This window comes from Macrobrachium rosenbergii, chromosome 4 (genome assembly GCF_040412425.1).
Source record: "Macrobrachium rosenbergii isolate ZJJX-2024 chromosome 4, ASM4041242v1, whole genome shotgun sequence".
Taxonomy (NCBI): Eukaryota; Metazoa; Arthropoda; class Malacostraca; order Decapoda; family Palaemonidae; genus Macrobrachium; species Macrobrachium rosenbergii.
The window spans coordinates 41,015,459-41,039,098 of NC_089744.1; the positions used below are offsets into that span (position 1 = coordinate 41,015,459).

Below are 23,640 nucleotides of genomic sequence, written 5' to 3' on the forward strand. Positions count from 1 at the left end.
AATACAAGACTCACTCATGGGTTTTTGATGTCTGGTAAAGATCCTCCATTCTGTGATGACTATTGTGCCCTTGACTGTGAAATATTTGCTGGTCAAATGCCCCAGTCTTGGGAATCTGAGACATAGGTTCCTCTCTTGGGGATGGGACAGAGAAGGACATTTTATCCTCGCTACAATTCTCAGCGAGGATTGTAATATACAGCAGTTGTGCATCTTTGTTAAGGAGGTGGGCCTCCTCAATAAATTCGAAATTGTATGCATATGCAATGTGTGTGTATAGATAATATATGTGATATATATATATATATATATATATATATATATATATATATATATTTTTTTAACTCATATGAAACTATTTCCAGATTTATTTATTTTTTAGTTTATTTTAATTTATTATGGCATCAATAACCAAGTTGCTGTGATGCCAGTTTTAGTAGGTATAATCAATCAATCTCTCTTCCTCTTCATCCTCAGTGAGCTTTATGGCTGGTGGATATCAACACAGCAGAGCATATTCTTGATTTCATGGCCTTGGTTAATTGGCAGGGATGAGTGTGAGGCAACCATTTTGTTGCTGTCAGTGGGAGCCAAGTTGTCCGAGGACATTGCTTCTGCACAGAGGATGGTAGTGTCCCTTAGCCAGGCTTCTAAATGGTGCTATGTATACTTGCATATGTGGTGTTGAAGAGGGATCATTGATGGAGGAGTGATATTTATAGAAATCCAAATATTACCAAAAGTTTTTGAATGTCCATCTTAATACTATTACTGAGAGAAGTCTTAAAAGTCATGGTTTAATGCTGCCTGTAAGCTTGCCTATCATGAAAAACAAGAAGCTTATCATGTATGGAAGAACAATCAGTGTTACCTTTGTAGGGTAATTTCACTGTGTAAGTCAGGTAGTCTATGAGAGCTCACAATGAGGGTGTGAATGAGGTCTTTCTCTCTAGTGGTGGTGAACATAAGTGGTATTATACACTTAGTTCATCACAATTTGGATTTGATTCTAATATGCCTCCTCTGATAGGAGCTGTTGGAACTGCTGTTTAGTGCCCTAACCATAAGGCTGAACCTTTGGTCAAGTCTGCGTAAGCAAATAGTGTGGCAAGTCTGTATTGTTGCCTCAGTCATGCTTTCTAGAGAAGTCAAAGCTTTACTTCTTTTTTTTCCTTATCAAAGATGGCAGATTTAATTGCTCCAAAGATTACTATTTTCAGAAGGTTAATGGGACCATTAACTTTTCCATCTGCTTGGAAGAAGGGAAACATTTCTGTTTTCCATCTGCTTGGAAGAAGGGAAACATTTCTGCATTACCTGAGGGACTTGAGTCCAACCTCCTGCCCCTGAGAATAGAGGCCAAGTTCAATTGTCCATTTTATTGAAGGTTTTTGAGAAGCTTTCTCCAAGTGTCTTTGCAGGTTTGTTGAAGATGATAACCTGCTACCAGCATTAGTTTGGTTTTCATAAAGGCCTTGGCTGTTATGATTGCTCTTGCCAATATCTACCATCATGCAGAGTGCTCTTGATGAAGGTGCAGAGGCCCATATGGTCAGTTTAGATTGTAGTGCAACCTTTGATGTGTGAATAGATTACGTTTTGAACAATTTCTCAACTAGTGTACATTACCAGTTATGTAGAGAAATGTGCAGGTACTTCTGGAAAACACACAACCACCAATAGAAATTTTTCTCAATTCTGGTTTTCCTTGTTTTACAGAAAGTCAGTGAAAAATGCTTGGATGCAAGATTAATTTACAGTATTCATTGTAATTAATAAAAAATATGCAGAGATAAATATTTGCTAGTACTTTGGAGTACTTTGTTGTTCAGAGACAAAGGCTGCTACTAGTCACCCAGACAACCAGATATGGTGCTCAGACAAATGTTCACTCTCTTGGGGGTTCAGAAATTTGAAACTACATTACAAATTCTCATCTGGTGATGTCACTGAACTAGTATTTGTAGCATCCCAGGGTTTGAATCTATTAATTCCAAGCCAGTTGGTCGGCTTGTATATCTTAAGTTTCATTTATTTGTGATTGGTTAATGAATACTGAGACTAACTGGAAGTTATCCTCCAATAAATAAATGTAGTATTTCCCCTGTAAAACAGAGGCCAAAGGTACTTTTAATCTTGGCGAAAGCCCTAATTTAATTTCACAAGTAGTACTAAAAATGTAGTCTCTAATTGATGGGTAGAATTACATATAATTGTATATCTTAGGAAGTGTATATATGGTATTTTTTGCTTTTACAGAGGGAATTGAGGAGATAATGAATGGCCAAGCTGAGCCTAATGGCAATTCTTGAGAAGCCAAGAATGACTGCCCGAGACCACAGTCTATCAGTCAAACCAACAACAATTGTAATATATTGTAACCTCTTCTGTCAAGTCTTTTGTGATAGTCTACATATGTTTTGTGATAGAAAGATTTTGTTTGTAGATGGAGTATTGTTTGTCTATTTGAACATTGAAGTAAGGTAACATGATTTGGAATAAGCTATAGTGCCATTATATATACACTGTTATAATTGTATTAAGGTTATGATACTGTGAATGTAAACTCTAATTGAGGTTTTCACTGTGGAAGACATGTAATTGAACTTTTGTAACAGTGTTGTTCATGGTACTGTAATAATTCATGTCTTTAGATTAAGACTGTTGAGAACACGTTTTTATTTTTGGTCCCTTTTATTTGTTTCCATTTAGATTTGACACTGCAGGATTTAAATTTATTTTGTTTTTCAGAGCAGGATTTAAATTTTTTTGTTTGTGTTGCTGATGTAGTCTTACTAGAGGTTACACCGTCAGGTCACTTTAAAACAAACCAGTACTAGACACCCTTCATATATTCTAGTAGGAGCACAAGGAACATTTCACTACCAAATGAAAAAACTTACGTTTAGAAAGTAGTCGTTGTGCCTTTTAGAAAAATTGTAATGATTATGAGTTATTGTGCATCTTTGTTCAGTAATAATGTAGTCCACATTAGATCTGACAGCAGACTTTGAGTTTTTGTTGTTCCTGATGTAGTCCTACCTGAGGTCACACCACCAAGTCACACTTTAAAACACACCAATACTAGATACTCATCATATATATCTAGTAGGAGCACAAGGAACATTTCCATACCAAGTGAAAAAACTTATTTTAAGGAAGTTGTTGTGCCTTATAGACAAATTGAAATGATTATGAATTATTGTGCATCTTTGTTCAGTAATATCTTAAACAAAATATTCACAGTTCTCAGGTAAGTGCAGCAATATTTAGTTGTGTGAATACTTTGTTTAGTCATAGCTCTTAAAACAAAGCAATGTAGTGGTGTTTCTGGTTTTGTGAGTGTACATTCTCTTAAACTTTGAAGTATATCACTTGACAATTCTGTATTATCTTTTAATTGTTCCTACGGGGACACGAACCTTACACCTTTCATGTATGGAGTAACATTGTGAGCACGTGCTGGACCGGTGTGTACTTGCTAAACAAGGGTGGTACCTGCAGGTGGAGATTGGGGAGGAGATGCCCACTCTTACTCGACTGACATTACCCATTGTTTCATGTGTGTTGGCTGTTTCCTCTGCAAGATCCTGTGATTAATTAATTCTAAGTGCTTTCTTACATGACTTTTGTGCCTAAATTAACCCTTAAACGCCTGTTGGACGTTTTAAACGTCGTCCAAAATTGTCTGTTGAATGCCGAGTGGACGTTGCAAACGTCGACTGAAAATGCTTTTTTTAAATATTCGTGGAAAAATAGTTGTTGGCCTAGTTTGCGGAAGATTTCAAATCCCGCGCCTCGGCGGATGCTGGGAGTTCACGGATCCAGCTGTTGTTTTGTTTCTGAGCGTCACCCAGACGCTCATGTGCGAATTTCCCCCATCTCGCATCAGAGAGCATCAGAGCAGCACCTTGCGGGAGCGATATTTTGACGCAGACGTGTTTTGTTGAACTTTCGCGAGTGTTAGCGTATTCGTGCTGCAACAGAACCTTTGCAGAGATGTCACAAAGGCGTCAGGACCGTGAAAGGCGCATACTGCCTGTCGGAAGTGAGCGTGTGAGGCGAGTTTTAGACTGGGATGCTGGAGAAGGACCCAGCATCCAAAGTGAATTTTAACATTCGGTCAACTTTGACTCGACCGAAATGATCGAAAAACGCATCCGTAAGCCATAATTATTACATTCGAGTAACAATCAATCATTTACCTTCATTTTGCAACAAACGGAAAGTCTGTAGCACAATATTTAGAATTTTGGTGAATTTTTGAAAAAAAAAATTTTCTCTCTGCGCATGAACTCCGCTGAAAATCTTAGTATTTCTTGCGTCAGCTTGTCGTAATTTTTTTTTCGTCGTTTCATATTATTCGTTACATAAAGTGTTATACATCAAAATGTGCGCAATTTCATGTAGAATACAACAAAAAATATATCATTCCTTTAGCTCTTCACAGTTTCTTAATATTTACATCGAAATCACGATAACTGACAAAATTTTAACATTCGGTCAACTTTGATTCGACCGAAATGATCGAAAAACGCATCTGTAAGCCATAATTATTACATTCGAGTAACAATCAATCATTTACCTTCATTTTGCAACAAACGGAAAGTCTAGCACAATATGTAGATTTTTGGTGAATTTTTGAAAAAAAAATTTTCCTTCACTCCGCGCGCGCGAACTCCGCTGAAAATCCTGTTATTTCTTGCGTCAGCTTGCCGTAATTTTTTCGCCGTTTCATATTATTCGTTACATAAAGTGTTATACATCAAAATGTGCGCAATTTCATGTAGAATACAACAAAAAATATATAATTCCTTTAGCTCTTCACAGTTTTTTTATATTTACATTGAAATAACGATAAATAGAAAAATCAACCTTCGGTCAACTTTAACTCGATCGAAATGGTTCAAAAATGCAATTGTAAGCTAAAAACTTACAGCCTAGTAATATTCAATCGATTTCCTTCATTTTGGCACAATTGGAAAGTCTCTAGCACAATATTTTGATTTTTGGTGAATTTTTGAAAAAAATTTTTTTACGTCCGCTCGTTATTTAATTCATGCATCATTTTGTGATAATATTTTCTGTGTTGCTTTAATCGTTTTACAATCTGTTATATACCAAAATCATCGCAATTTAGTGTACAATACAACCAAAAAAATTAACTCATTAGCTTCAACGTTTTTTTTCCTTACAGCGATTTGTATTCAATTATATACGAAGTTTTTTTTCACTGTCATATATTCCAATATTTATATATGATATTTTTTTTTATTTCTGATGGTTGCATACTAAACTTCAGGCAATGAGGAAAAAAGGAGCCAAAAATGAACTCTTAATCTTGAAAACTAAGCGCCGCTGTGATTTTTTGAAAACAACTTTTTTCCGCTTCAGCGCTACTTCCTCTCGGAGGCCGGCATAGGGGAGACGTTTTTGAAAATAGGGCTTCGGCGTTAAAGGGTTAACAAATTTTAAATCAATTTGTATTTTTCATAACTAACAAACCTTCAGTCTTATCGTAAGGACAAATTCTCTGGGGCTAGCTGGAGTCCAGTTAAAAACACAAGGAGTTGGTAGCCACTGACAGCCAATAGGGAGCAGGGGGGGAGCTACGTGACCTGTCTTACCCCATCTATACCCCATCTACACATCATCAGTTTCCTTCTAGCCCAAGAAAATATGAGGGAAGGCTAGAGGTGGGCCATATACGTTAAGACATGTTAAGACCAAAGGTTTGTTAGTTATGAAAGAAAAAAAATATAAAAAAAATTTTAAAACACACCAGGATTTTTGTACAATTAATCATCTACAAAAATAGAAGAGTAGGCGCCGAACATGGAAAGAAGCGCTACAAAAAAAGAAATATATTTTTTTTAATTTCTTGTAGCATTTCCTTCCATGTTTGGTACCCATGCTTTTATTTTTATAGACATGATTAATTGTAAGAAAATCCTGGTGTGTCTCAAAAGATTTATTTTTCACCTTTTAGTGCATTTTAATGAAAGCCTGTTTTCAAAATGTTGGATTTTACATTTTTTAATTCATAGTTTTTAGTTTTGACAGAAATCGTAACCGATTTATGATTGTAGCTAATGAAATTTATATCCTGTTGAGCCAAAGGTGGTTTGAAAAATCCGAAGAGTTATTTACCAAGTCAAAAAAGTTGTGAAAAATCCGAAGAGTTTCATACAAATCTTGAGATACTGGGAGAGGTCACTGTAGGGTCACTAGAGGTTACTGCTGACCTACTGATCATGTAAGGTTGTATTGTCACCAGGATTGAGTAACCATGCAAAATTTCAAATCCATCGGACGAAGGGAACAGGTCTAAAATTGAGTTACATGATTTGACGGGAACAGGTCGAAAATTGAGTTACAAGATTTGTCAACAGACAGACAGACGCAGAAGTTTTCTGTCTGACGCAGAAGTTAAGTTGACTGCTTATGAAATTTAGGTCTTGAAGACCAAGCACCAGAGCCCATCAGGATTATTCAGCACTGTAATGAAGGTGAAATATATATATTAATGATATGATTGATAATGAATAGGTGAATGATGACATACTAGTAAAATTCGGTGTTAAAACATGAACATAAAAAATGAAGAATATTAGATAGAACCAACAAAAAATAAGTATATATAAAAATAAGTATATATTAAACTTTTGTATTCAAAATATATACTTAGCATAAGAATAAGTATGACTAAAATAAAGTTAAATTAAAGCATGTAAAATACAAATTGATTTAAAATTTGTCATTTGTTCCTTTACGAAACAAACTTTGGTCTTAACATAAGGATGACTTACTCTTGGAGGGAGGATAAAGAGTATCTAGAACTGAAAGGAGGTTTGGACCACCTGGGCTCACTTCCTGACCATAGGAAAGACATAGGAAGGAGTTAAAGCCTCTGATCTGTTGAGCTTAGGTTACTGAACAGCCAGACATCTGGACTAAAAGAATATCAAGTACATATCTGTGTGTGTCATGACGATAGTAAAGAACTGTCGGATACAACACACTTATGTTAGTCAAAAATGAGTTGTTGCCATCTCCCCTTGTAAAAGAGAGGGAAGGGACTTGCTTCTACTGTATAAGAATTTGTATTGTGTAGGAACAAACATGTAAACTTTATAAAAAGCCAGCTCTCTTACCTGCATCTAACCAGTTCCAGCATACCACTGAATCATTTTCTCTACTGTCTGCCAGTAGAGAAGAAAAAGAAAGAGAAAAGAAGACCAGTCTTCTCATTCGCTCTCACTTTCATATACAACATCATAGGTAAGATACAAACTGTCCCACAAGGGGCACTGGATGAGCTACACTACTTGTTGAGCAGCCACCACTGGACCCAAAAAAAAAAGTGTCCAAGGAGCTATGGGCAACGCCCTGCAGATAGAAGGATGTGAAGGTGGTTTGGCAAAGCCGGGTACCCACTTTCAAAATCCTGTAAACCAACAAGTTCTTCTAGAAAGTGATAGTAGGGCCTAAACCCCTAACATTGTGTGCTCTTGCATGCACTGTATCAGTATCTGAATGAGAAGAGGAGGTGTAAGTTTGTCTAATCACTTCACATAGCCAAAATGAGATAGTATTCTTGGACACTTCTTTCTTGTTATAGCCTGTGCTAACAAAAAGTCTTCAGCTACCAGGTGCCGAATCCTTTTAGATAGCTACGTAGTGCCCTGACAGGGCATAACAATTTGTCTTGGTCATCAACAAAATCCTAGAGACAGGGGATCAAGAGGGACTCGAATCTGTCATCATGAATAGAGGGGTTTCGAGTCTTGGCTACGAATTCCGGGACAAATTCGAAGGCTACAGAACTCCAACCCTTTGTATGCTTAGCAAGAAAAGAGTCCATGTAGTTCAGCGACCCTCTGAAGAAGCTAAAGCCAGCAAGAAAGCAGTCTTGAGGGTTAAATTCCTGTCTGCTGAGCATCTCAAAGGCTCACATGGAGGGCGAGTAAGACTGCGGTCAGGTCCCAATTTGGTGGTTTGAGATCTCTTGGGGAACAGGAATGCTCAAAACCTTGAGAAACATAGAAACCTCCCACGAAGATGAGATCCGCCTTTTAAACTAAGAACTAGACCTAGAGCAGCTCTATATCCCCTGATGGCTGAAAATGAGAGTAGTTTCTCCGTACAGAGAAAGATGCTTGAGAAACATAGAAACCTCCCATGAAGATGAGATCTGCCTTTTAAAATAAGAACTAGACCTAGAGCAGCTCTATATCCCCTGATGGCTGAAATTGAGAGTAGTTTCTCCGTACAGAGAAAGATGAAGTCCACTACTTGTTGAATAGAGGTTCCAACAGGAGAGAAACTGCATTGATGCCACCAATCACAGTAGACTACCCCACTTTCCTTGATACACAGCTGTAGACAATCTTCTGAGGTAGCCAGACATCTCTGTCGCTGCTCTATGAGAAAGCCTTTCGCTCGCAAGAGGTTGCGGAACCCACTTAGTTAAGGGATTGCTCAGCCCATTTGCTGGTCACATACCCATTCTGATGATTGGGTTTTACTGTTGGCAATGGGGTATTTTGCTCTTGGAATCCCTCCACAGTTGGATGATAGAGGACAGGTAAGCCGAGTGACTTTCCACCATGACACAGAAAGAAGTTTGCATGTGTGGGGTTCAAACAGCCTGTTCATTAGTTATATACCCAGTCTATGGATTGGTTTTGCGGTTTGTGCAGCCCATTTAGTGTAGAGTTTGCGCAGTTCATTTGCTAGTCATGTACCCAGTCTCCCAGTCAATGAATCTGTTTTGGATTGGTGGCAGGGAAGGTTCTCCTTTCCAACCTTCTTCAAGAGGCTTTTAGTGGTGGACCTGCATCGTTTCCTTGCTTGAGGCCTTTACACTCACTGGAGTATGCATGGTGTGAGCAACCCTTCTCCAGAGAGAGTTCTTTAAACTCTTCCACACTCTTGCAGTTAGCCATATGGCAGGTAGGGGAGATCAAGGAACAGTGCCAGGGCTCGTTCCTTTCCTTCTTTATCAGTTTTACCAAGCACTACCTAAGGGTTTGGTGGTAATCAAGTTGGGACAGGGTTGTGATAGCAACTCCATCACAACTTGTATCTTCTTGGACAGGAGACTCTTCTAGTTCGGTATGGAGTTGGGAATGCCTTAGGAACCAGAGTTCTGTCACGTCTCACATTGGTCGGGCCTCTAAGGATTGAATGGGACTGAATGGTCCCTTTTTTAAAATTCTAGATTTCTTGCCAACTCCGAGGATTCAAAGGAACTGAACAGTCAATTTTTTCTAGATTGCTTGCCGACTGCATGGGAGTGGCAATTCCTCGAGTTTCTTTTGTCATCTTGAGAAAAATATCACAGGAGGTGACTGCAACTTCTTGCACCCTAGGTTTCATGCACCGAGTTGACCTTTAGGTGTACTCCATAGGTTCTTCCTGGGCTTTTTCCTTACTTGCAATTATGTGCTCTAAGGACTGTGCAATCTTCCCCCCTTGCCATTTTCACACCAGAGGTGTTTGCACCTGAGGTGGCAAAGGTGACTTTCTTGGGGGCTGCAGTGTGGGAGACCATTTATACTACTTTCCTCTACAGGAGTCTGTTTAGGTTTTGGACTGTTTGAATTGCGCAGCTCCAGTTGGTTCCAGGGGAATCCGCTTGGTGTCACTAGGTTCACACATATCAGCTGATTACAACGCCATTTCCCGATTGCAGATATCTTCATTTGTGTATCAGCTACGCGGTTTTTAGTGAAGTGAGATTTTTTCATTTGGCAGATTTCAGATTGAATGACGCGAAGGAGCAACGACTTGCTGTGAAATTTTGTGTTAAACTTGGAAAATCTACAACTGAAACTTTTGCTATGCTTAACACGGCTTACGGTGATGTTGCTATGAAGCATACAGCATGTTTCAAGTGGCATGAGTGTTTTAAGGATAGTCGACAATCCATTGAAGATGATGAGCGTCCTGGACGTCCTTCCACGTCAACCGACGACCCACACATCGACAAAATCAACACCCTGGTGCGAGCAAATCGACATCTGACTGTCAGGGAGTTTGCTGAAGAGTGTGGGATATCAGTTGGATTTTGTTACGAGATTTTGACAAAAAGATTGAAGATGCACCGCATTGCTGCGAAACTTGTGCCACGCCTGCTGACGGACGAACAAAAAACCCATCACGTCCAGGTTTGTCAGGAACTGCTTGATCGTTCAGAAGATGAAAACTTCTTGTCCAGGATCATAACAGGTGATGAATTGTGGGTTTATGGTTTTGACATTAAAACGAAGGTGCAATTGTCCCAGTGGATAGGTGAAACATCCCCCAACTCAAAAGACCCTTGAAAGGAAGAAAATTTGAGACGATTCCTGAGATTAAGGCAAATGCGATGAAGGAGCTGAAGGACATTACAAAAGAAGCGTACTAGGACTGTTTCAACAAGTGGAAACACCGTTGGGATAAGAGCATGCGTTGGGGAGGAGAGTACTTTGAAGAGGACCCAGATCTGTAACTTCTAAATAAAGTACATTTTGCTTTATGACGTCAGTCCGTGTATTTTTTTTAACAGACCTCGTATTTGTACATTTAGCTTTGTGGTGGAGTCCAGGAAACATACATATATATGTTCAAGATTTTGCACCATACAACTTGAACAAATTTTGCAGGAAAAGTGCTCGGATAACTTCTATGGGCCATAAATGAATCATGGCAATTCTTACTCCAACTCTAATAGCCAGTCGGTACAGCAGAGAGGGATCAGTTTGCCTTGAGACGTGTCATAGGGGAATGTTGTCCAAAATTCCCATCCAGTGACATTTTATAAATATTTTATTAACATACTCAGAATTTGTTACTGCTTTTGTTCTTCTCTGTTATGATATTGTGTGAGCTGTAATTATAATTTTACAAAATGAAATAAAAAAGAATATTAGAAAAAACACTCACAACTTGGTAAAATTAGCACATTTTCATGAATGTCTTTTGGAAAACAGGCCCCACACTGGGTTGGAAATATTCACTTTCAACTTACCATGGAAGGTGCAGAAATTTGTTTAGAATTTTTCTTATACCATATGCATATGTATATCTTCCTCTTTGATGAGCTTTTTTTTTTTTTTTAATTGGCCATCCTTAAATTTAGCCGAGTCTAAGGGTGTACTTAATATATATTTAACCTGGACTGTGAGAGTTAACTTACAGTTAGTGTGCTATTATTCTGCGAGGCGTTGGGCATCTTGTCTAGTACATGACAGCAATTAGGGATGTGATTGAGTCCAAGGGTACAATCTCCTCCCTGGCATCTTAAAGTGTTCTACTGGATGGATTTGGTTTTCCTTATGAGAAATAGTTAAGTCTTCCTCTCTCCTGTCTGAAAACAAGATTCAGTATTGATTTCATTTCTAGTTACAAAATTGTTCACTGTTCGACAGACATAAAGCTCATCCTTCTCCCCCAAATAAAATAGTGTTTCTCTTTTTATTGTTTCCCTGTAGTATGGCAGGTCTGGAGTAGAGGGGGTAGAAAGAGGATAACAGAGTTGCCGTTCCTTCCACTGATGCTGTGACGGAGGGTAGCTTCTCACACCTATAGTAGCAGTTCTTTGGATCAGCTAGAGGTTTCTGTGTTAAGACTTTGTCCTCCCCTCCATAACACACCAAACAAATTACTCTTCTTTCTCCAGTTTTGTATCTGTCTTGGTCTTCTTGACGGGCAGAAGCGATCTTGGAGAAAGTGCCATTAAAAGTCGTGTACAGTATTACAAGTTTCCTGTTAGGGAACACAACCAGGGGTTAGAGGCCAATGTTCAGTCTGTTCCTGACTGAATTTGTGTCACAAACCTGTTTCTTTGTGTCTTTTGATGGGTATTGCTAAATTACCCATCAAAGGGAGGAGCACTTTTATTTTCAAGAGAAGTGAAGAGCAAGTAGTGCTTATTCTTCATAACTTATGTTGAAATTGTTTACCAGTTTACAAAGATGTTTTGAATTGTAATATTCCTTTTCCAGGAATATTATATACTTTCAACCTCAAACCCGACTTGGGCTTTTTTAGGGGTATTCACTTATCACAATACCCTTACGTTTGGAGTTGTATGCATGTGGCTTCTGTAGATATTGATAGACTATCACATTTTCATCATAGACAGAGGTTTGTGATAAGCTATGTGAAGTCCAGTCTAGTCTCCAAGCAACAGGCAAGTACCCGAGTTTATTGACACTGTGCAGCATAGAGTGCCCCTTAGATAGCCTCTTGAGTTAATAGGGAGATATTGGCACATTTCCTATCCTGGCAGGAACAGCTTTCTTCTTGCCTTGGCTGGTGGTACCAGGTCTTCTATCACCAACAGGCATCTTGTATAGACTGTACAAACCTTTTGTGTTCATTTCTTTGTTTTGCAAACATCTGAAGTGACACATCCACAAGATGAGTTTTCATCTCAGGTATATGCCTTTTGGGCATTCCTCATCAGCATTCCAGTTTGCAGTGTGTTTAATACATTACTTTTTCAAAATCATTGAAAGTCTCAGTAGAGGATAAGCAGTAGACCACTGTTGTGACTGTTTCAAGTAAAGGTAAGCAGTATCTCATGCTTCTCTTCTTTTAGCAGTGCAGGTGTTCATGTGGACAGTTTGCTACTAAAGGCAGTCCCTGGTTATCAGCAATCTGGTTTTATGGTGCTTGTCTAGCGACGATAACTGGATCTTCGGCACCGATCCCCGCTCATCGGTGCCAATAACCGGGGATCTGAGCTATTGTTGCCAATTTTCAGTTATCATTATTCCATTGGGAACAGAACCCCCACCAATAACCGGGGACTGCCTGTGTCAGGTTAGCTGCATTATGCACACCAGAGAATGACTGCAGTTGAACAACTCTGTGTCTAACTGCAGGAGTATTTTGGTTCCTGCTCTCTGGAAGAGCAAAGATGTTTTGTGTATCAGAGTTCCCATACTTCATGGGAGAGACTAGTTACAGAGAACTTTGGTTTTCACTTTTCTCTTTCATTTATCAGAGTAGTGATGGATTAAGTTCTATTGCCTGTAGAACACTTAATTGTTCTCTTTCCCCTCACTTCTGTGAGGTGATAATCAGTGTCTCTTATTCTTCCTCCTTTGCTGGTACTGGCAGTTCACCTTTGGTCTCTGGCAGAGGGGGTTTTCCAATCTGCTGTTTCTCTGGTTGAAGCAAGGTGAGAGTGACCTAGCTTTCTTCCCTTGTTAGCTTTTCTCTTGACATTTCCATGAGTTGTGCTGTTCCTGCAACTTTATGCTGTAATTCTCCAGCATCTCTCTCTCTCTCTTTTTCTTTTAAATGCACTTCAAGATGGGGAACTTCTTCACTGATTATTATCATATACGAGGGAATTGCTTTGCTCAACCTTAAAGCAGTCAAGTTGTCTGTTCTTGAAGTGTTGAGCAGTTTCCATCTCTCATAAACTTATACCCGAGTGACTTACGTTCTTAGTGCTTTAGCACTATGAGGTCTCTTTCAAGATTATTCCATTGTTGGACAGCATCTTTTAACCTTAGATTGTTCTTTACTGGCCTTGATAATACGATAGTGAAGGCCATGTGGCTTGCTGAATTTCGTTCAGTTTTTTGGTCAGGCAGAAATTGCTCGCAACTTAACTGGATATTACCTGAAGTCCCATCTCTTATGGCGAGATTGAGAGTTCCCTCTTTCTTCCCTCCAAATCTAAATTAGAGATCTGGATGAGGTACTGCTTCGCTGGCTTGTGCTTTTCAGTACTATCTAAAGTTATCCACTCCCAAGGTTTGGAGTGTTTTCTTCTTTCATTACTAGTACCAAGTAGCACTAGAAAAAGTTATTTAGGAATCACTTCTTTTGGCTTTGTCTCACTTGTTCTCCTTCATACCATAATTTGTGACCAAAATTGGATTCCTTGGCTGCAAAACAAGGGTGCAAGAGTTACTTGGTTTCATCCTTCAGCAGTTCATTGGTGAGGAGCTATACTTGGTTTATGCCCTAATACTTACTTGAGAAAGATAAAGACCCTCAGACCAGAGTGCAAGCACCTTCTCATGATTATGTGATATCACAAAAAGGGGGTATCCAGACACCATCTCCTGGTTATGGGAGGTAATTTCCAAAGCCTATGAGTCTCCTGCTAGTGCAGAGGATCCTCTGACCCACCCATGAGCTCATTGCGTTAGGGTCAGTGGGCCATGTCGCACCTTCCTGAAGAACTCAGTCCAACAAGTAATGAGGATAGCAGTCTGGCACTGTCATATTTCCTCCAACTCGGTCTACTTAAGGGATGTCACCTCAAAACTTTTTTTTGTTTAGACTTGTGGTGGTGACTCATCAAGTAGTGTTGCTTGTTACTGCTGAGAACTATCTAAGGCTCATTTAAGTGATTTACTAGAGAGTAGGGCTTCTAAGGGGAGAGGTGGTGTGAGCACTGACCTGTTCTCTCTCCCACAATCCACACCCCCAAACATTCAGTATGGAGTACTGCACATGCTGGACCCAAATAAGTAGAGGTGACACTAAGAGCCCATTATACTAATCTAGAATGTGAGCCCTCGTCTCCCCTTCTTTAACAAGGCAGGGGAAGGCTTTAACAAGGCAGGGGAAGGCAAGGTAGAGCCTTTTATCCATAGCAAAGGCTGCTGATTATCAGTTTCCTGCCTCTGCAGAGGGTTACCAGGATCTTTGGGATTAGTATGACAAGATTCTGGTTGATAACATGCCGAGTAGGGATACAGGAAAGCACTGCCCTGCCCTCTGGGTAGTGTCAGTGGAGCAGCACTGCCCTGCCCCCAGGGCAGTGCTAGCAGAGCAACACACTCCCACCCTCAGGGAGGTGCAAGCAAAGCTACACCCTCCAGGTCAGTGCCAGCAGAGTAGCGCCAGTGGCCTTTTTCTACAAGATGACACCACTTGCTTGCAAAGATGGTCAGCTCTACTTGGAGTACTACCCTCCCTCTTTAGTGAGTCTCCATATATGAAAGGCTTAGAGTTTGTATCCATAGGAACAAATTCCAAATTTTTAGAGTAATTTTTATTTTTCATGCTTATACAAACCACAGCCTTTCATATTGGATGTCCACCCCTCTTCTTTTAATTACCTTCAATTTTCATTCTGAATATAAGCCAAAAGAACAGTGGGTAATATCATTTGGGTGAGAAAGGGTATCCCCTCTCCCCCATCCCCACCTGCGTACCACTCGTTTAGTCAGTACATGGCTGGTCAAGAAAATGCATGAAAGGATACAGGCAGTCCCCAGTTTACGACGGGGGTTCCGTTTTTACGCCGCGTCGTAAACCGAAAAATCGTCGAAAATCGTCAAAAATCATAAGAAAACCTTACTTTTAATGCTTTGGGTGCATTGAAAACGATGTAAACTGCATTTTTTTTTAGTTTTTCATCAAAAAACCTTCAAATTATGATTATTCTGGCATTTTGGAGCCATATTTCTTCCGTTGGATCGGCGTACGACGCGTCGTAACCCCGGAACATGCGTTGTAAACCGGGAAATAATTTCTGATGGATATATTTGAAAAGCGTTGTAACCTCGGAACGTCGTAAGCCGGGGACTGCCTGTACTCCATGTAATGAAAGGCTGCAGTTTGTATACCTAGGAAAAAAACACATTACTATACTTATAAATTTATCGTTTTTCGTTTTATTTAAAAAGATAAAGATTACTTAAACATCCTACATTTTTACTGAACTTTTGTAAAAAAAAAAAAAAATGTACTCTATGGTGTGGGAATTATTTTACGTAATAAAATTAAAAGTTGAAGATGGTAATAACAGTCTCATTTGGATAACCTATATATAACAGAAAGCCCCTGCTATAAGTAAAACTTAAGTTTAGCAAAAGACTTACCTAAACTGCCAAACATGTGATAGTCAAGCAGTGTTGGAGGCCTAAATTTAGGTTGGCCCTGAAGCCAGGGGCTGGATTCATCCAGCCTTAGCCTTGGCCTCAGAACACAGTGACTCAGACTTGTGCAGTAAGGCCTTGGTGGTTTTGCCCAAGGCCCCTACATGTACATGTATTAAAAACAATGTGGGTAGGTAGGGAAAAGATTTGTAATTGTCACAGTTTGTCTCTGCTGAGAGGTAAAAGCATTTACCTCTATCCTATCAATTTTGAGGATATTAGTTTCACAAATTATTGTTATAAATGTTACTATGATCAGGGAGGAAACCTAATTGGCTGATAAATTTCTTTGGGAGGTGCAGACTGCATAAAAGACATGATTTTATCTTAGGCAATCAATATGCCCAAGCACTGTTAGCATACCCAGTAAAGTTTAATATTTCACTATTTTCAAAATAGAATACCCAAACAAATAGAGGTGTTCTTCTTCAAGGTAGTATGAAAAGGATGTTGGAAAATTTAAAGTTTTTGCCGGGTGGTAACATCCAGACATCTGATATTCAGGCTATTTCCCAAGAAATACTACCTACAGACAGATGTCAAGGCAAGTGTGATATGAGTGATATACATTCTCATACTGTGTTGTTGGAGAATGAAGAGATTGAGGAATCATTTCTCAGTGAATCTTTATAGGCTGCTGTTTAAAAATTTCAATCTAATGTTTCAAATTATAAGGAAGTAAAGTCATGATGAAGTAGTAAATGATGGGGCCTTAGAAAATAGTCAGAAATGAGGATAGAAGGTTTATTGTGCCATTAATATGGCATGGAAAGATCTGTCATATGCTTGGTAGAGATTTTAATTTATCCAAAAGTTTTTTCAAAAGTAAAGTACTAACTTAAAGGAACTGAGGACAAATCCACAGCACTTGAAGATGTATGATGATGTTTTTAAGTAACTGGAAATTTTTTTATATGACAACTTTTGAAGATATTGTTATTAGTTGATAAAATATCATAAAAACTTGTCATAAAAGATGAATTATCTAATAATTGAAAATTATAATTTGAACAAAAATATCATATAGAATAAAAGAGCCTTTGTAACTTACATGGCAAACTGGACTGAGACAAAAACTAAAACAGTACATTTCTCTTGATATCTGAAAAACATTTTCTGTATACTGCCATCTAAATTACTTGAATACACTCCAAATTAAATTTAAATTTTCATTTGTGAAGTTGAGAATAATCACTAAATTTCCAAAGTACTACTAAACCATCCTAGCTCAAGTTTAACTCCTCATATGGCCTTAAAAGCACTGTTTACATATAAAAACTTTATAGTATAGTTAATTCACTTTGGAATTATAAATATTTTTCCGAACATCATTTCACCTTAACACAGATGATACCTCATTTGTAATTAAATTGAACAAGAGCAAGTTATATCAGATATTCAAGAACCAACACTACATGAAGTACAGTATTAGTTAAAAAAAAAAAAAACTGAGTCACTTTACCAAGAAGGTGAGCGAATTTTAAAAAAAGACAACCAAAAGTTCCTATGATTTTTCCAAAAAAAAGGAAAAAATCTGTATGTTTAGGGTTTCTACAGAAATATAAATACAATTGAAATCCCATGCTCTGACCAAAAATACTGTTTACACATTTATTTTATTATAAAGTAATTTACCAATAATTCTTAAACTTATGTTTTTCCATTATAAAGTAATTTACCAATAATTATTAAACTTGTGTTTTTCCATTATAGTATTTTAATAAAATTACTTAAAACACATTTTAAAACTAAAAATTGGAGCTCGGTACTGTAGTCTTACAAAAGGCAAGAAATCAGAAAAAAATACTTTGTCACTATGGATGGTATATGAAAAAAAATAACTTAGGACAGCATTAACTTTTCAACCATAGCACACCACAATAACATCCACTATACAAAGCTAGATTTGTTTTGTTGACCTCAGAGAGTGGTAAATTTTGTATCATTACTTGATGCTGAGGAAATCTCATAACAAATATCCACATTCCTTCTTTTTTACTCTAACCTTTCTAATCTAAAATATATTGTAAGTTTTTTCACTGTTTAACAAAACCTTTCTTCTATGTTTTTTAGTTATGTGAACTTGCAGAGCTTTCTTAGTCTGAGCCTTGAATGTACAAGCTGAACAGGTGTAATACTTTTTCCCAATGTGAGTTCTCAAGTGCATCTTCAAGGCCATCTTATTCTCACACCTGGTTTTACACAATTCACAAATAGTAGGCTTAATCTTCTGGTTTTCCTGAAAGAGATTTTTTTAGAATACCAATTTTGATATAATTAAAAGATATGACTCACAACTTGCACAGGTTAGTCTAAACAAGGGGTAGGCAACCTTTCTGAGAGAGAGAGAGAGCACATGCCAACTGAATTTTACGGTGTCCTTTAAGTACTGGTATGTTTTTATTAGCCTTCAACTGTATTCTAGTTGCCATTTGCATCCACACAATTTAATAATGCTATTTTTAGTATCAGCAATAGGGTAAAGAATAATAATTCTGGGATTTGTTTTTAAATTTTTTTATCAAATATATCAACCATTGATATTACTCAGCTTTTTTCCATTAAAACAATGTCCAATCTCACAGTTTTTTGGACAAAAACACAATAAAAGAATAAAAAATTAAACATTTTTTTTACTGACTTGAATAACTTATGAGGGAAGAATAAAAACTACAGAGGAAAAATAACAAATTTTAAATGTGAATCTTATTTTTCCCATGATACAAAGTTTCCCTTCCATAAATGGAGTTACTTGCTCAAGGCATGCTTCGGCTGTCTTAACTAAAACGCGAAATCCTAATGCCTAGCACTATGACCTGACCCGACCTTATCATAAAATGCTCCCTTCTTCCACTGTGTGAATCAGACTCTGTGGCCAGTCCAACATACTTTTGATGGGGATAGATCACCTACCAGAGAGGCAGTTGAGGTGGGTAAAAACTATCCATATGAAAGCATGAGTCTGTATCCCAGGAAAAATACCAAATTCTAAAGTAATTTGTATTTTTCCTAAAATACTAACCTACACAGAGTAATCTTGCTTAGTGCACTTCAGCTGTCAATGAATCTCAATAAAATAAAATACTTAAGGTTACGCCAATGGGAGCCGGCAACCTGGGTTGGCCCTGACCCTTCATTGTGTACATTAGCCTTCTGCATCTTTACTCTAGTCCACAGATGGGGAGAGACCGGGACTATGCGGGGTAGTATGCAGAGGGTAAAACTATACATATGAAAGCATCGGTTCGTATGTTAGGGAAAAGATAAATTACTTTAGGATTTGATATTTGTTCCAAAACAGTACGAACCTACACTTTCATATATGGAGCCTCAAAGGTGGAAAGCTGATCTCTCATAAGGTCATCAGGTGGGCATGTTCCAATGGGGCACCCACAAGGGAAGCCACACTTACTGCCCAGTCAAGGATTTCCTTCTGTACTGAAACTTGAGGTCACCATCATGCAGGAAGTGAGAAAGTGTTGTCTAAGTACTCACCAATCTGTAAGTGACAAACCTGAGGTCCTCCTGCTCCCTGAGTAAAGTTCCCCACATGCTCAACACTCCTACGTCACCTGTTGGGGCGCAACTCCTGAGCCCAAGGTGAAAACATCCAAGGACTTGTGTGCCAGGAGATCCTTGGGATAGAAGGAAGTGAAAGTTGATTGTCTTCCAGAAACCTGCTCTCAGAACTTGGAGGACCAAGTGGTTCTTCTTGAATGCTACTGAAGGGCTTATCCCCCTATCGTATGTGCCTTTGTTCTGCATGGGGGCGGGTTGCCAGCTGGACCAATCCAGTATGCCCTAAAGATGACTTCCCTCAGCTAAAAGAAGGTGGCATTTTTCGAGAACTCCCTTTTCTCACAGCCCATACAGATAAAGTCTCTCCTACAGGCTGGCCTGGGGGGGCCTGTACACTCGAGATAGGCTCTCAAGGACATAACTGGGCACAGTAGCATTTCATCTGTCCCCCTTACAATGATTTTCAAAGAAGGGGGCAGAAAAACTTACAAACTGCCGGTCTGGGGTCAAGGGGTTCTGGGTCTCTTCACCATGAATTCTGGTACACAAGTTAGCCTGAGGGACAACCTCCCCTAGGTGTGTGTGTGAGATGATGTATGAAAGGGAATGTAGTTCCCCTACTCTCTTGGTTGAGGCCAAGGCCAGGAGGAACACTGGTGTGAGGGTCAGGTCACTGTCCAATGCCTTCTTGAGTGGCTCTTAGGGCATCTGTCTCACTCAAGCAAGGACCTTGACCACCTCCCACTCTGAGTTCGACAAGGATTTGTAGGTGGGAGTCGGTATCAACTTATACCTCACTTGTTGGCTGTGTGGTTAAAATTCGTGTCACTGTAGTCCTGAGTTCTTGTCTTCCGTGGTTCGAGCCCACGAGACGACGAACTTATTATCAACTAAAAAATTTCCATTTGGGTAACATATATGAAAATATATTATTCCCGAGGTAGAGTGAATTGGATATTAAAGGACATTTGTAGCTTAATGCCTGTATATGAATCACGGTGATGTGATAAAAATTAATTCATAATATGGCTGCATGCGACAAACGCACTACTGTACATGGTTAGCATGGCAGAGGTGGGTTGATGTCAATTCTAAATACAAATACCTGAGTTCAACGGGGATTTGTAGGTGGGAGTTGGTATCAACTTATACCTCACTTGTTGGCTATGTGGTTAAAATTCGCATCACTGTAGTCCTGAGTTCTTGTCTTCCGTGATTCAAGCCCACGAGACGACGAACTTATTATCAACTAAAAAATTCCCCTTCGAGTAATAATAAAAACCAGTCATGCAATATCATGCTTTGTTACTGAGAGGGGTAACATAATCATTAGGTGGGGCCTGAACTTCTTTGTGGGTAACATATATGAAAATATATTATTCCCGAGGCAGAGTGAATTGGATATTAAAGGACATTTGTAGCTTAATGCTTGTATATGAATCACGGTGATGTGATAAAAATTCATTCATAATATGGCTGCATGCGACAAATGCACTACATGGTTAGCATGACAGAGGTGGGTTGATATCGATTCTAAATACAAAAAATATCTATCTGAGTTCGACGGGGATTTGTAGGTGGGAGTCGGTATCAACTTATCCCTCACTTGTTGGCCGTTTGGTTAAAATTCGCGTCACTGCAGTCCTGAGTTCTTGTCTTCCGTGGTTCGAGCCCACGAGACGACGAACTTTATTATCAACTAAAAAATTCCCCTTTGGGTAACATATACAGTATGAAAATATATTATTCCCGAGGTAGAGTGAATTGGGTGTTATAGGAAGTTTGTAGCTTAATGCTTGTATATGAATCACGGTGATGTGAAAAGAATTCATTCAGATATATATATACTGTATATATGTTTAAAGTTTGGTAAGCAAAAATCTAACCCAAAAGACAAAAGGAATTCTTCTCGTTTACACAATACATATTTCGAAAAATTAAAAACACTTCGTAATAACTTTGAAATTTTGGTAAAAATCTAACCCAAAAGACAAAAGGAATTCTTCTCGTTTACACAAAAACTATTTTAAAAAACTTAAAACACTTTTATAACAGATATGAAATTCTGGTAAAATAATTCCTAGGTTTGCCAATTTTTTATGGTGTCTCCGTTGTGTAGAGTTAATAAAATTTCTAATACTGTTATTAAAAAGCTGAGTAAAAATAATCTTGAATTCTCTTTTATTGATAGGATTATTTTTACTCAGTTCAAAAAAAATTATACCTCAAACTATCATCCCAAAACACACCAATATTAGAAGAAGAAGAAGAAGAAAGAAGAATTTACGAACTTTGTGTTCAGCCGCCATTTACATTCTGATAATGTTTACATTCTTAAAATCATCAGCTGATTGCATTTTACCAACATCATCACAGCCATAAGTTGCTAAATGCAACACATTTTTGAGATTTGTTTTTTCTGTAAATTATCACTGCCATGTTTAAGATTGCAACTTATTGTTTATAAATGTAGTAAGTTAAATGAAGTAAAGGTGTGATTTCGCCAGTATCAGACGTTTCTTTTGCTTCTTCTAAAACGTTTTGTGGCTTGCGCATTATTTGTTTCTTCAGCCACAGGTACAACTGTAAATTTAGTGGCATACTTTCCTAACACTTTCTTCTCCATTCAATGAAGGATGAATAAAGCTTTATTTTATTCTTATTTATGAAAGACACTTTTGAAAATTAGCAAACTTTAACAAGTTGACAACTGTAACGCAACCCGTAATAAGTGAATTAGTTATAGCAAACGGCTATTTCTCGATTCAACTGTTTATGTCAGTGCTTGCTGTTGTTTATGCCAGTGTCTTGCACGCAGTAGTAAATAGTTGTTAATTATAAGAAATAGTGATGAATTCTTGGACAAGTCATGATGCTGGTAAGCGTGATTTAAGGTATGAAGGTTCGCATTTAACCTAATGAACTTTAGCTTCTAGGCCTACTTATTAGTTAAAGCTAACTCGGATGTAATATGCACTATCAATGGTATCTACCTAAACCCAGACAGACAAAGAAAGCCTAGCATAGTGTAATCAACTGAAAATAAATCTTGCACTATACACAATGTATATGATGAAATCTTGTTTTGGACGAAATTTTAATGATCGCACGATACACGAGATCAAAAGATACGAGTATATACACAAATTACAGTTCTTTTGTATGCTACATATTTTTGAGTTTCACAGAATGTTTTCGTTGGAAATAAACTGTTCTTGTGTATTTACGCAGCAAGCTTCAGTTCCGAAATCTGAAAAAATCCAAAAACTGAATCGTGTGGCGCTGCCCTCATAGCCGCTCAAGAACTAATGGCGCTGATTCAAAAGCATTCTGGACCATGGTAATTCCCAGACCATGGAATGCCAGATTTTCGAGGTCAGACTGTGTGTGCATGTGTATATATACTGTGTGTGTGTGTAATTGTAATAGCCACAATGACTTCTTAACTTCTCGAATGCTTTGCGCTTTTTTGGATATGCTTGTCACTACAAAGCCTTAACATCCAAGTGTAAGAAATATGAAGAAATTATGTCTGGTAGTGGGAAACAAAGCCGCATTTCCATAATCACAACAAGGTCACGTTGCCAGCCTGACCATAAGAAAGATAAAAGTATATCGCCTCTCGTACATACATACACCTGTCGTTTCCAGATATATTTATTGGAGCTGGAACAGACCCATCCTCACCATCGTAGCTAAGTGGGCAATCGTTTTTATTGCATTTTTAGGCTAAAATATGTATGAAGAATCTATTGGTCACTTTTACCAGATACATAGTAGTAGTATTAAAGTAGTTCAACCAGACCACTGAGCTGACTTTCAGCTCTTATAGGGCTGGCCTGAAGGATCAGAATAAAATACCACATTGCCACATGTTCTCATACTGTAACAAATACACACAATACTTACATTTACTCATGCTTCCACGATGAAAAGGTATATTAAAATTCATAAGTTAGGTAATATTTAGAAAAAAATTTAATTTAAATTCGACAAATGCTATAACGGTTTCCGTGCTTTTATTATTTACTTATTTTAATATTTTATTAATTAAACCACAGTTCCTCATGAACAACAAAATTGGAACGACTGAAAATGTAAAAGATTCTGAAAAAATTCCATTCACCGATTTATTTTCAAAAGTTGACAGTTGCTGTTGGTCATACTTTGGACACTCACACAACACACGTCTGACCATTATTATCACCTTGCACTCTGAACA

At 38.2% G+C, this 23,640-nt stretch overlaps 3 protein-coding genes across 5 annotated transcripts in view; 2 read left to right on the forward strand and 1 right to left on the reverse strand.

The window, feature by feature from the left end:
* LOC136833049 (methionine-R-sulfoxide reductase B1-like) overlaps positions 1–3,385 on the forward strand; it is a 99,967-nt gene extending 96,582 nt beyond the window's left edge. For both annotated transcript variants that reach the window (XM_067094700.1, XM_067094705.1), the window contains exon 4: positions 2,260–3,385. In XM_067094700.1, the coding sequence (XP_066950801.1) occupies positions 2,260–2,312 (53 nt within the window). In that variant the 3' untranslated portion in view covers positions 2,313–3,385. The remainder of the gene's footprint in view (positions 1–2,259) is intronic.
* A 4,857-nt stretch (positions 3,386–8,242) lies between these two features.
* On the forward strand, positions 8,243–10,328 carry LOC136837327 (protein GVQW3-like). Its single transcript, XM_067102085.1, has 2 exons — positions 8,243–8,258; positions 9,760–10,328. The coding sequence occupies exons 1-2, from the start codon at positions 8,243–8,245 to the stop codon at positions 10,326–10,328; spliced, it is 585 nt and encodes a 194-aa protein (XP_066958186.1).
* A 744-nt stretch (positions 10,329–11,072) lies between these two features.
* LOC136833018 (uncharacterized) overlaps positions 11,073–23,640 on the reverse strand; it is a 105,817-nt gene continuing 93,249 nt past the window's right edge. For both annotated transcript variants that reach the window (XM_067094669.1, XM_067094677.1), the window contains one exon: positions 11,073–18,138. In XM_067094669.1, the coding sequence (XP_066950770.1) occupies positions 17,914–18,138 (225 nt within the window). In that variant the 3' untranslated portion in view covers positions 11,073–17,913. The remainder of the gene's footprint in view (positions 18,139–23,640) is intronic.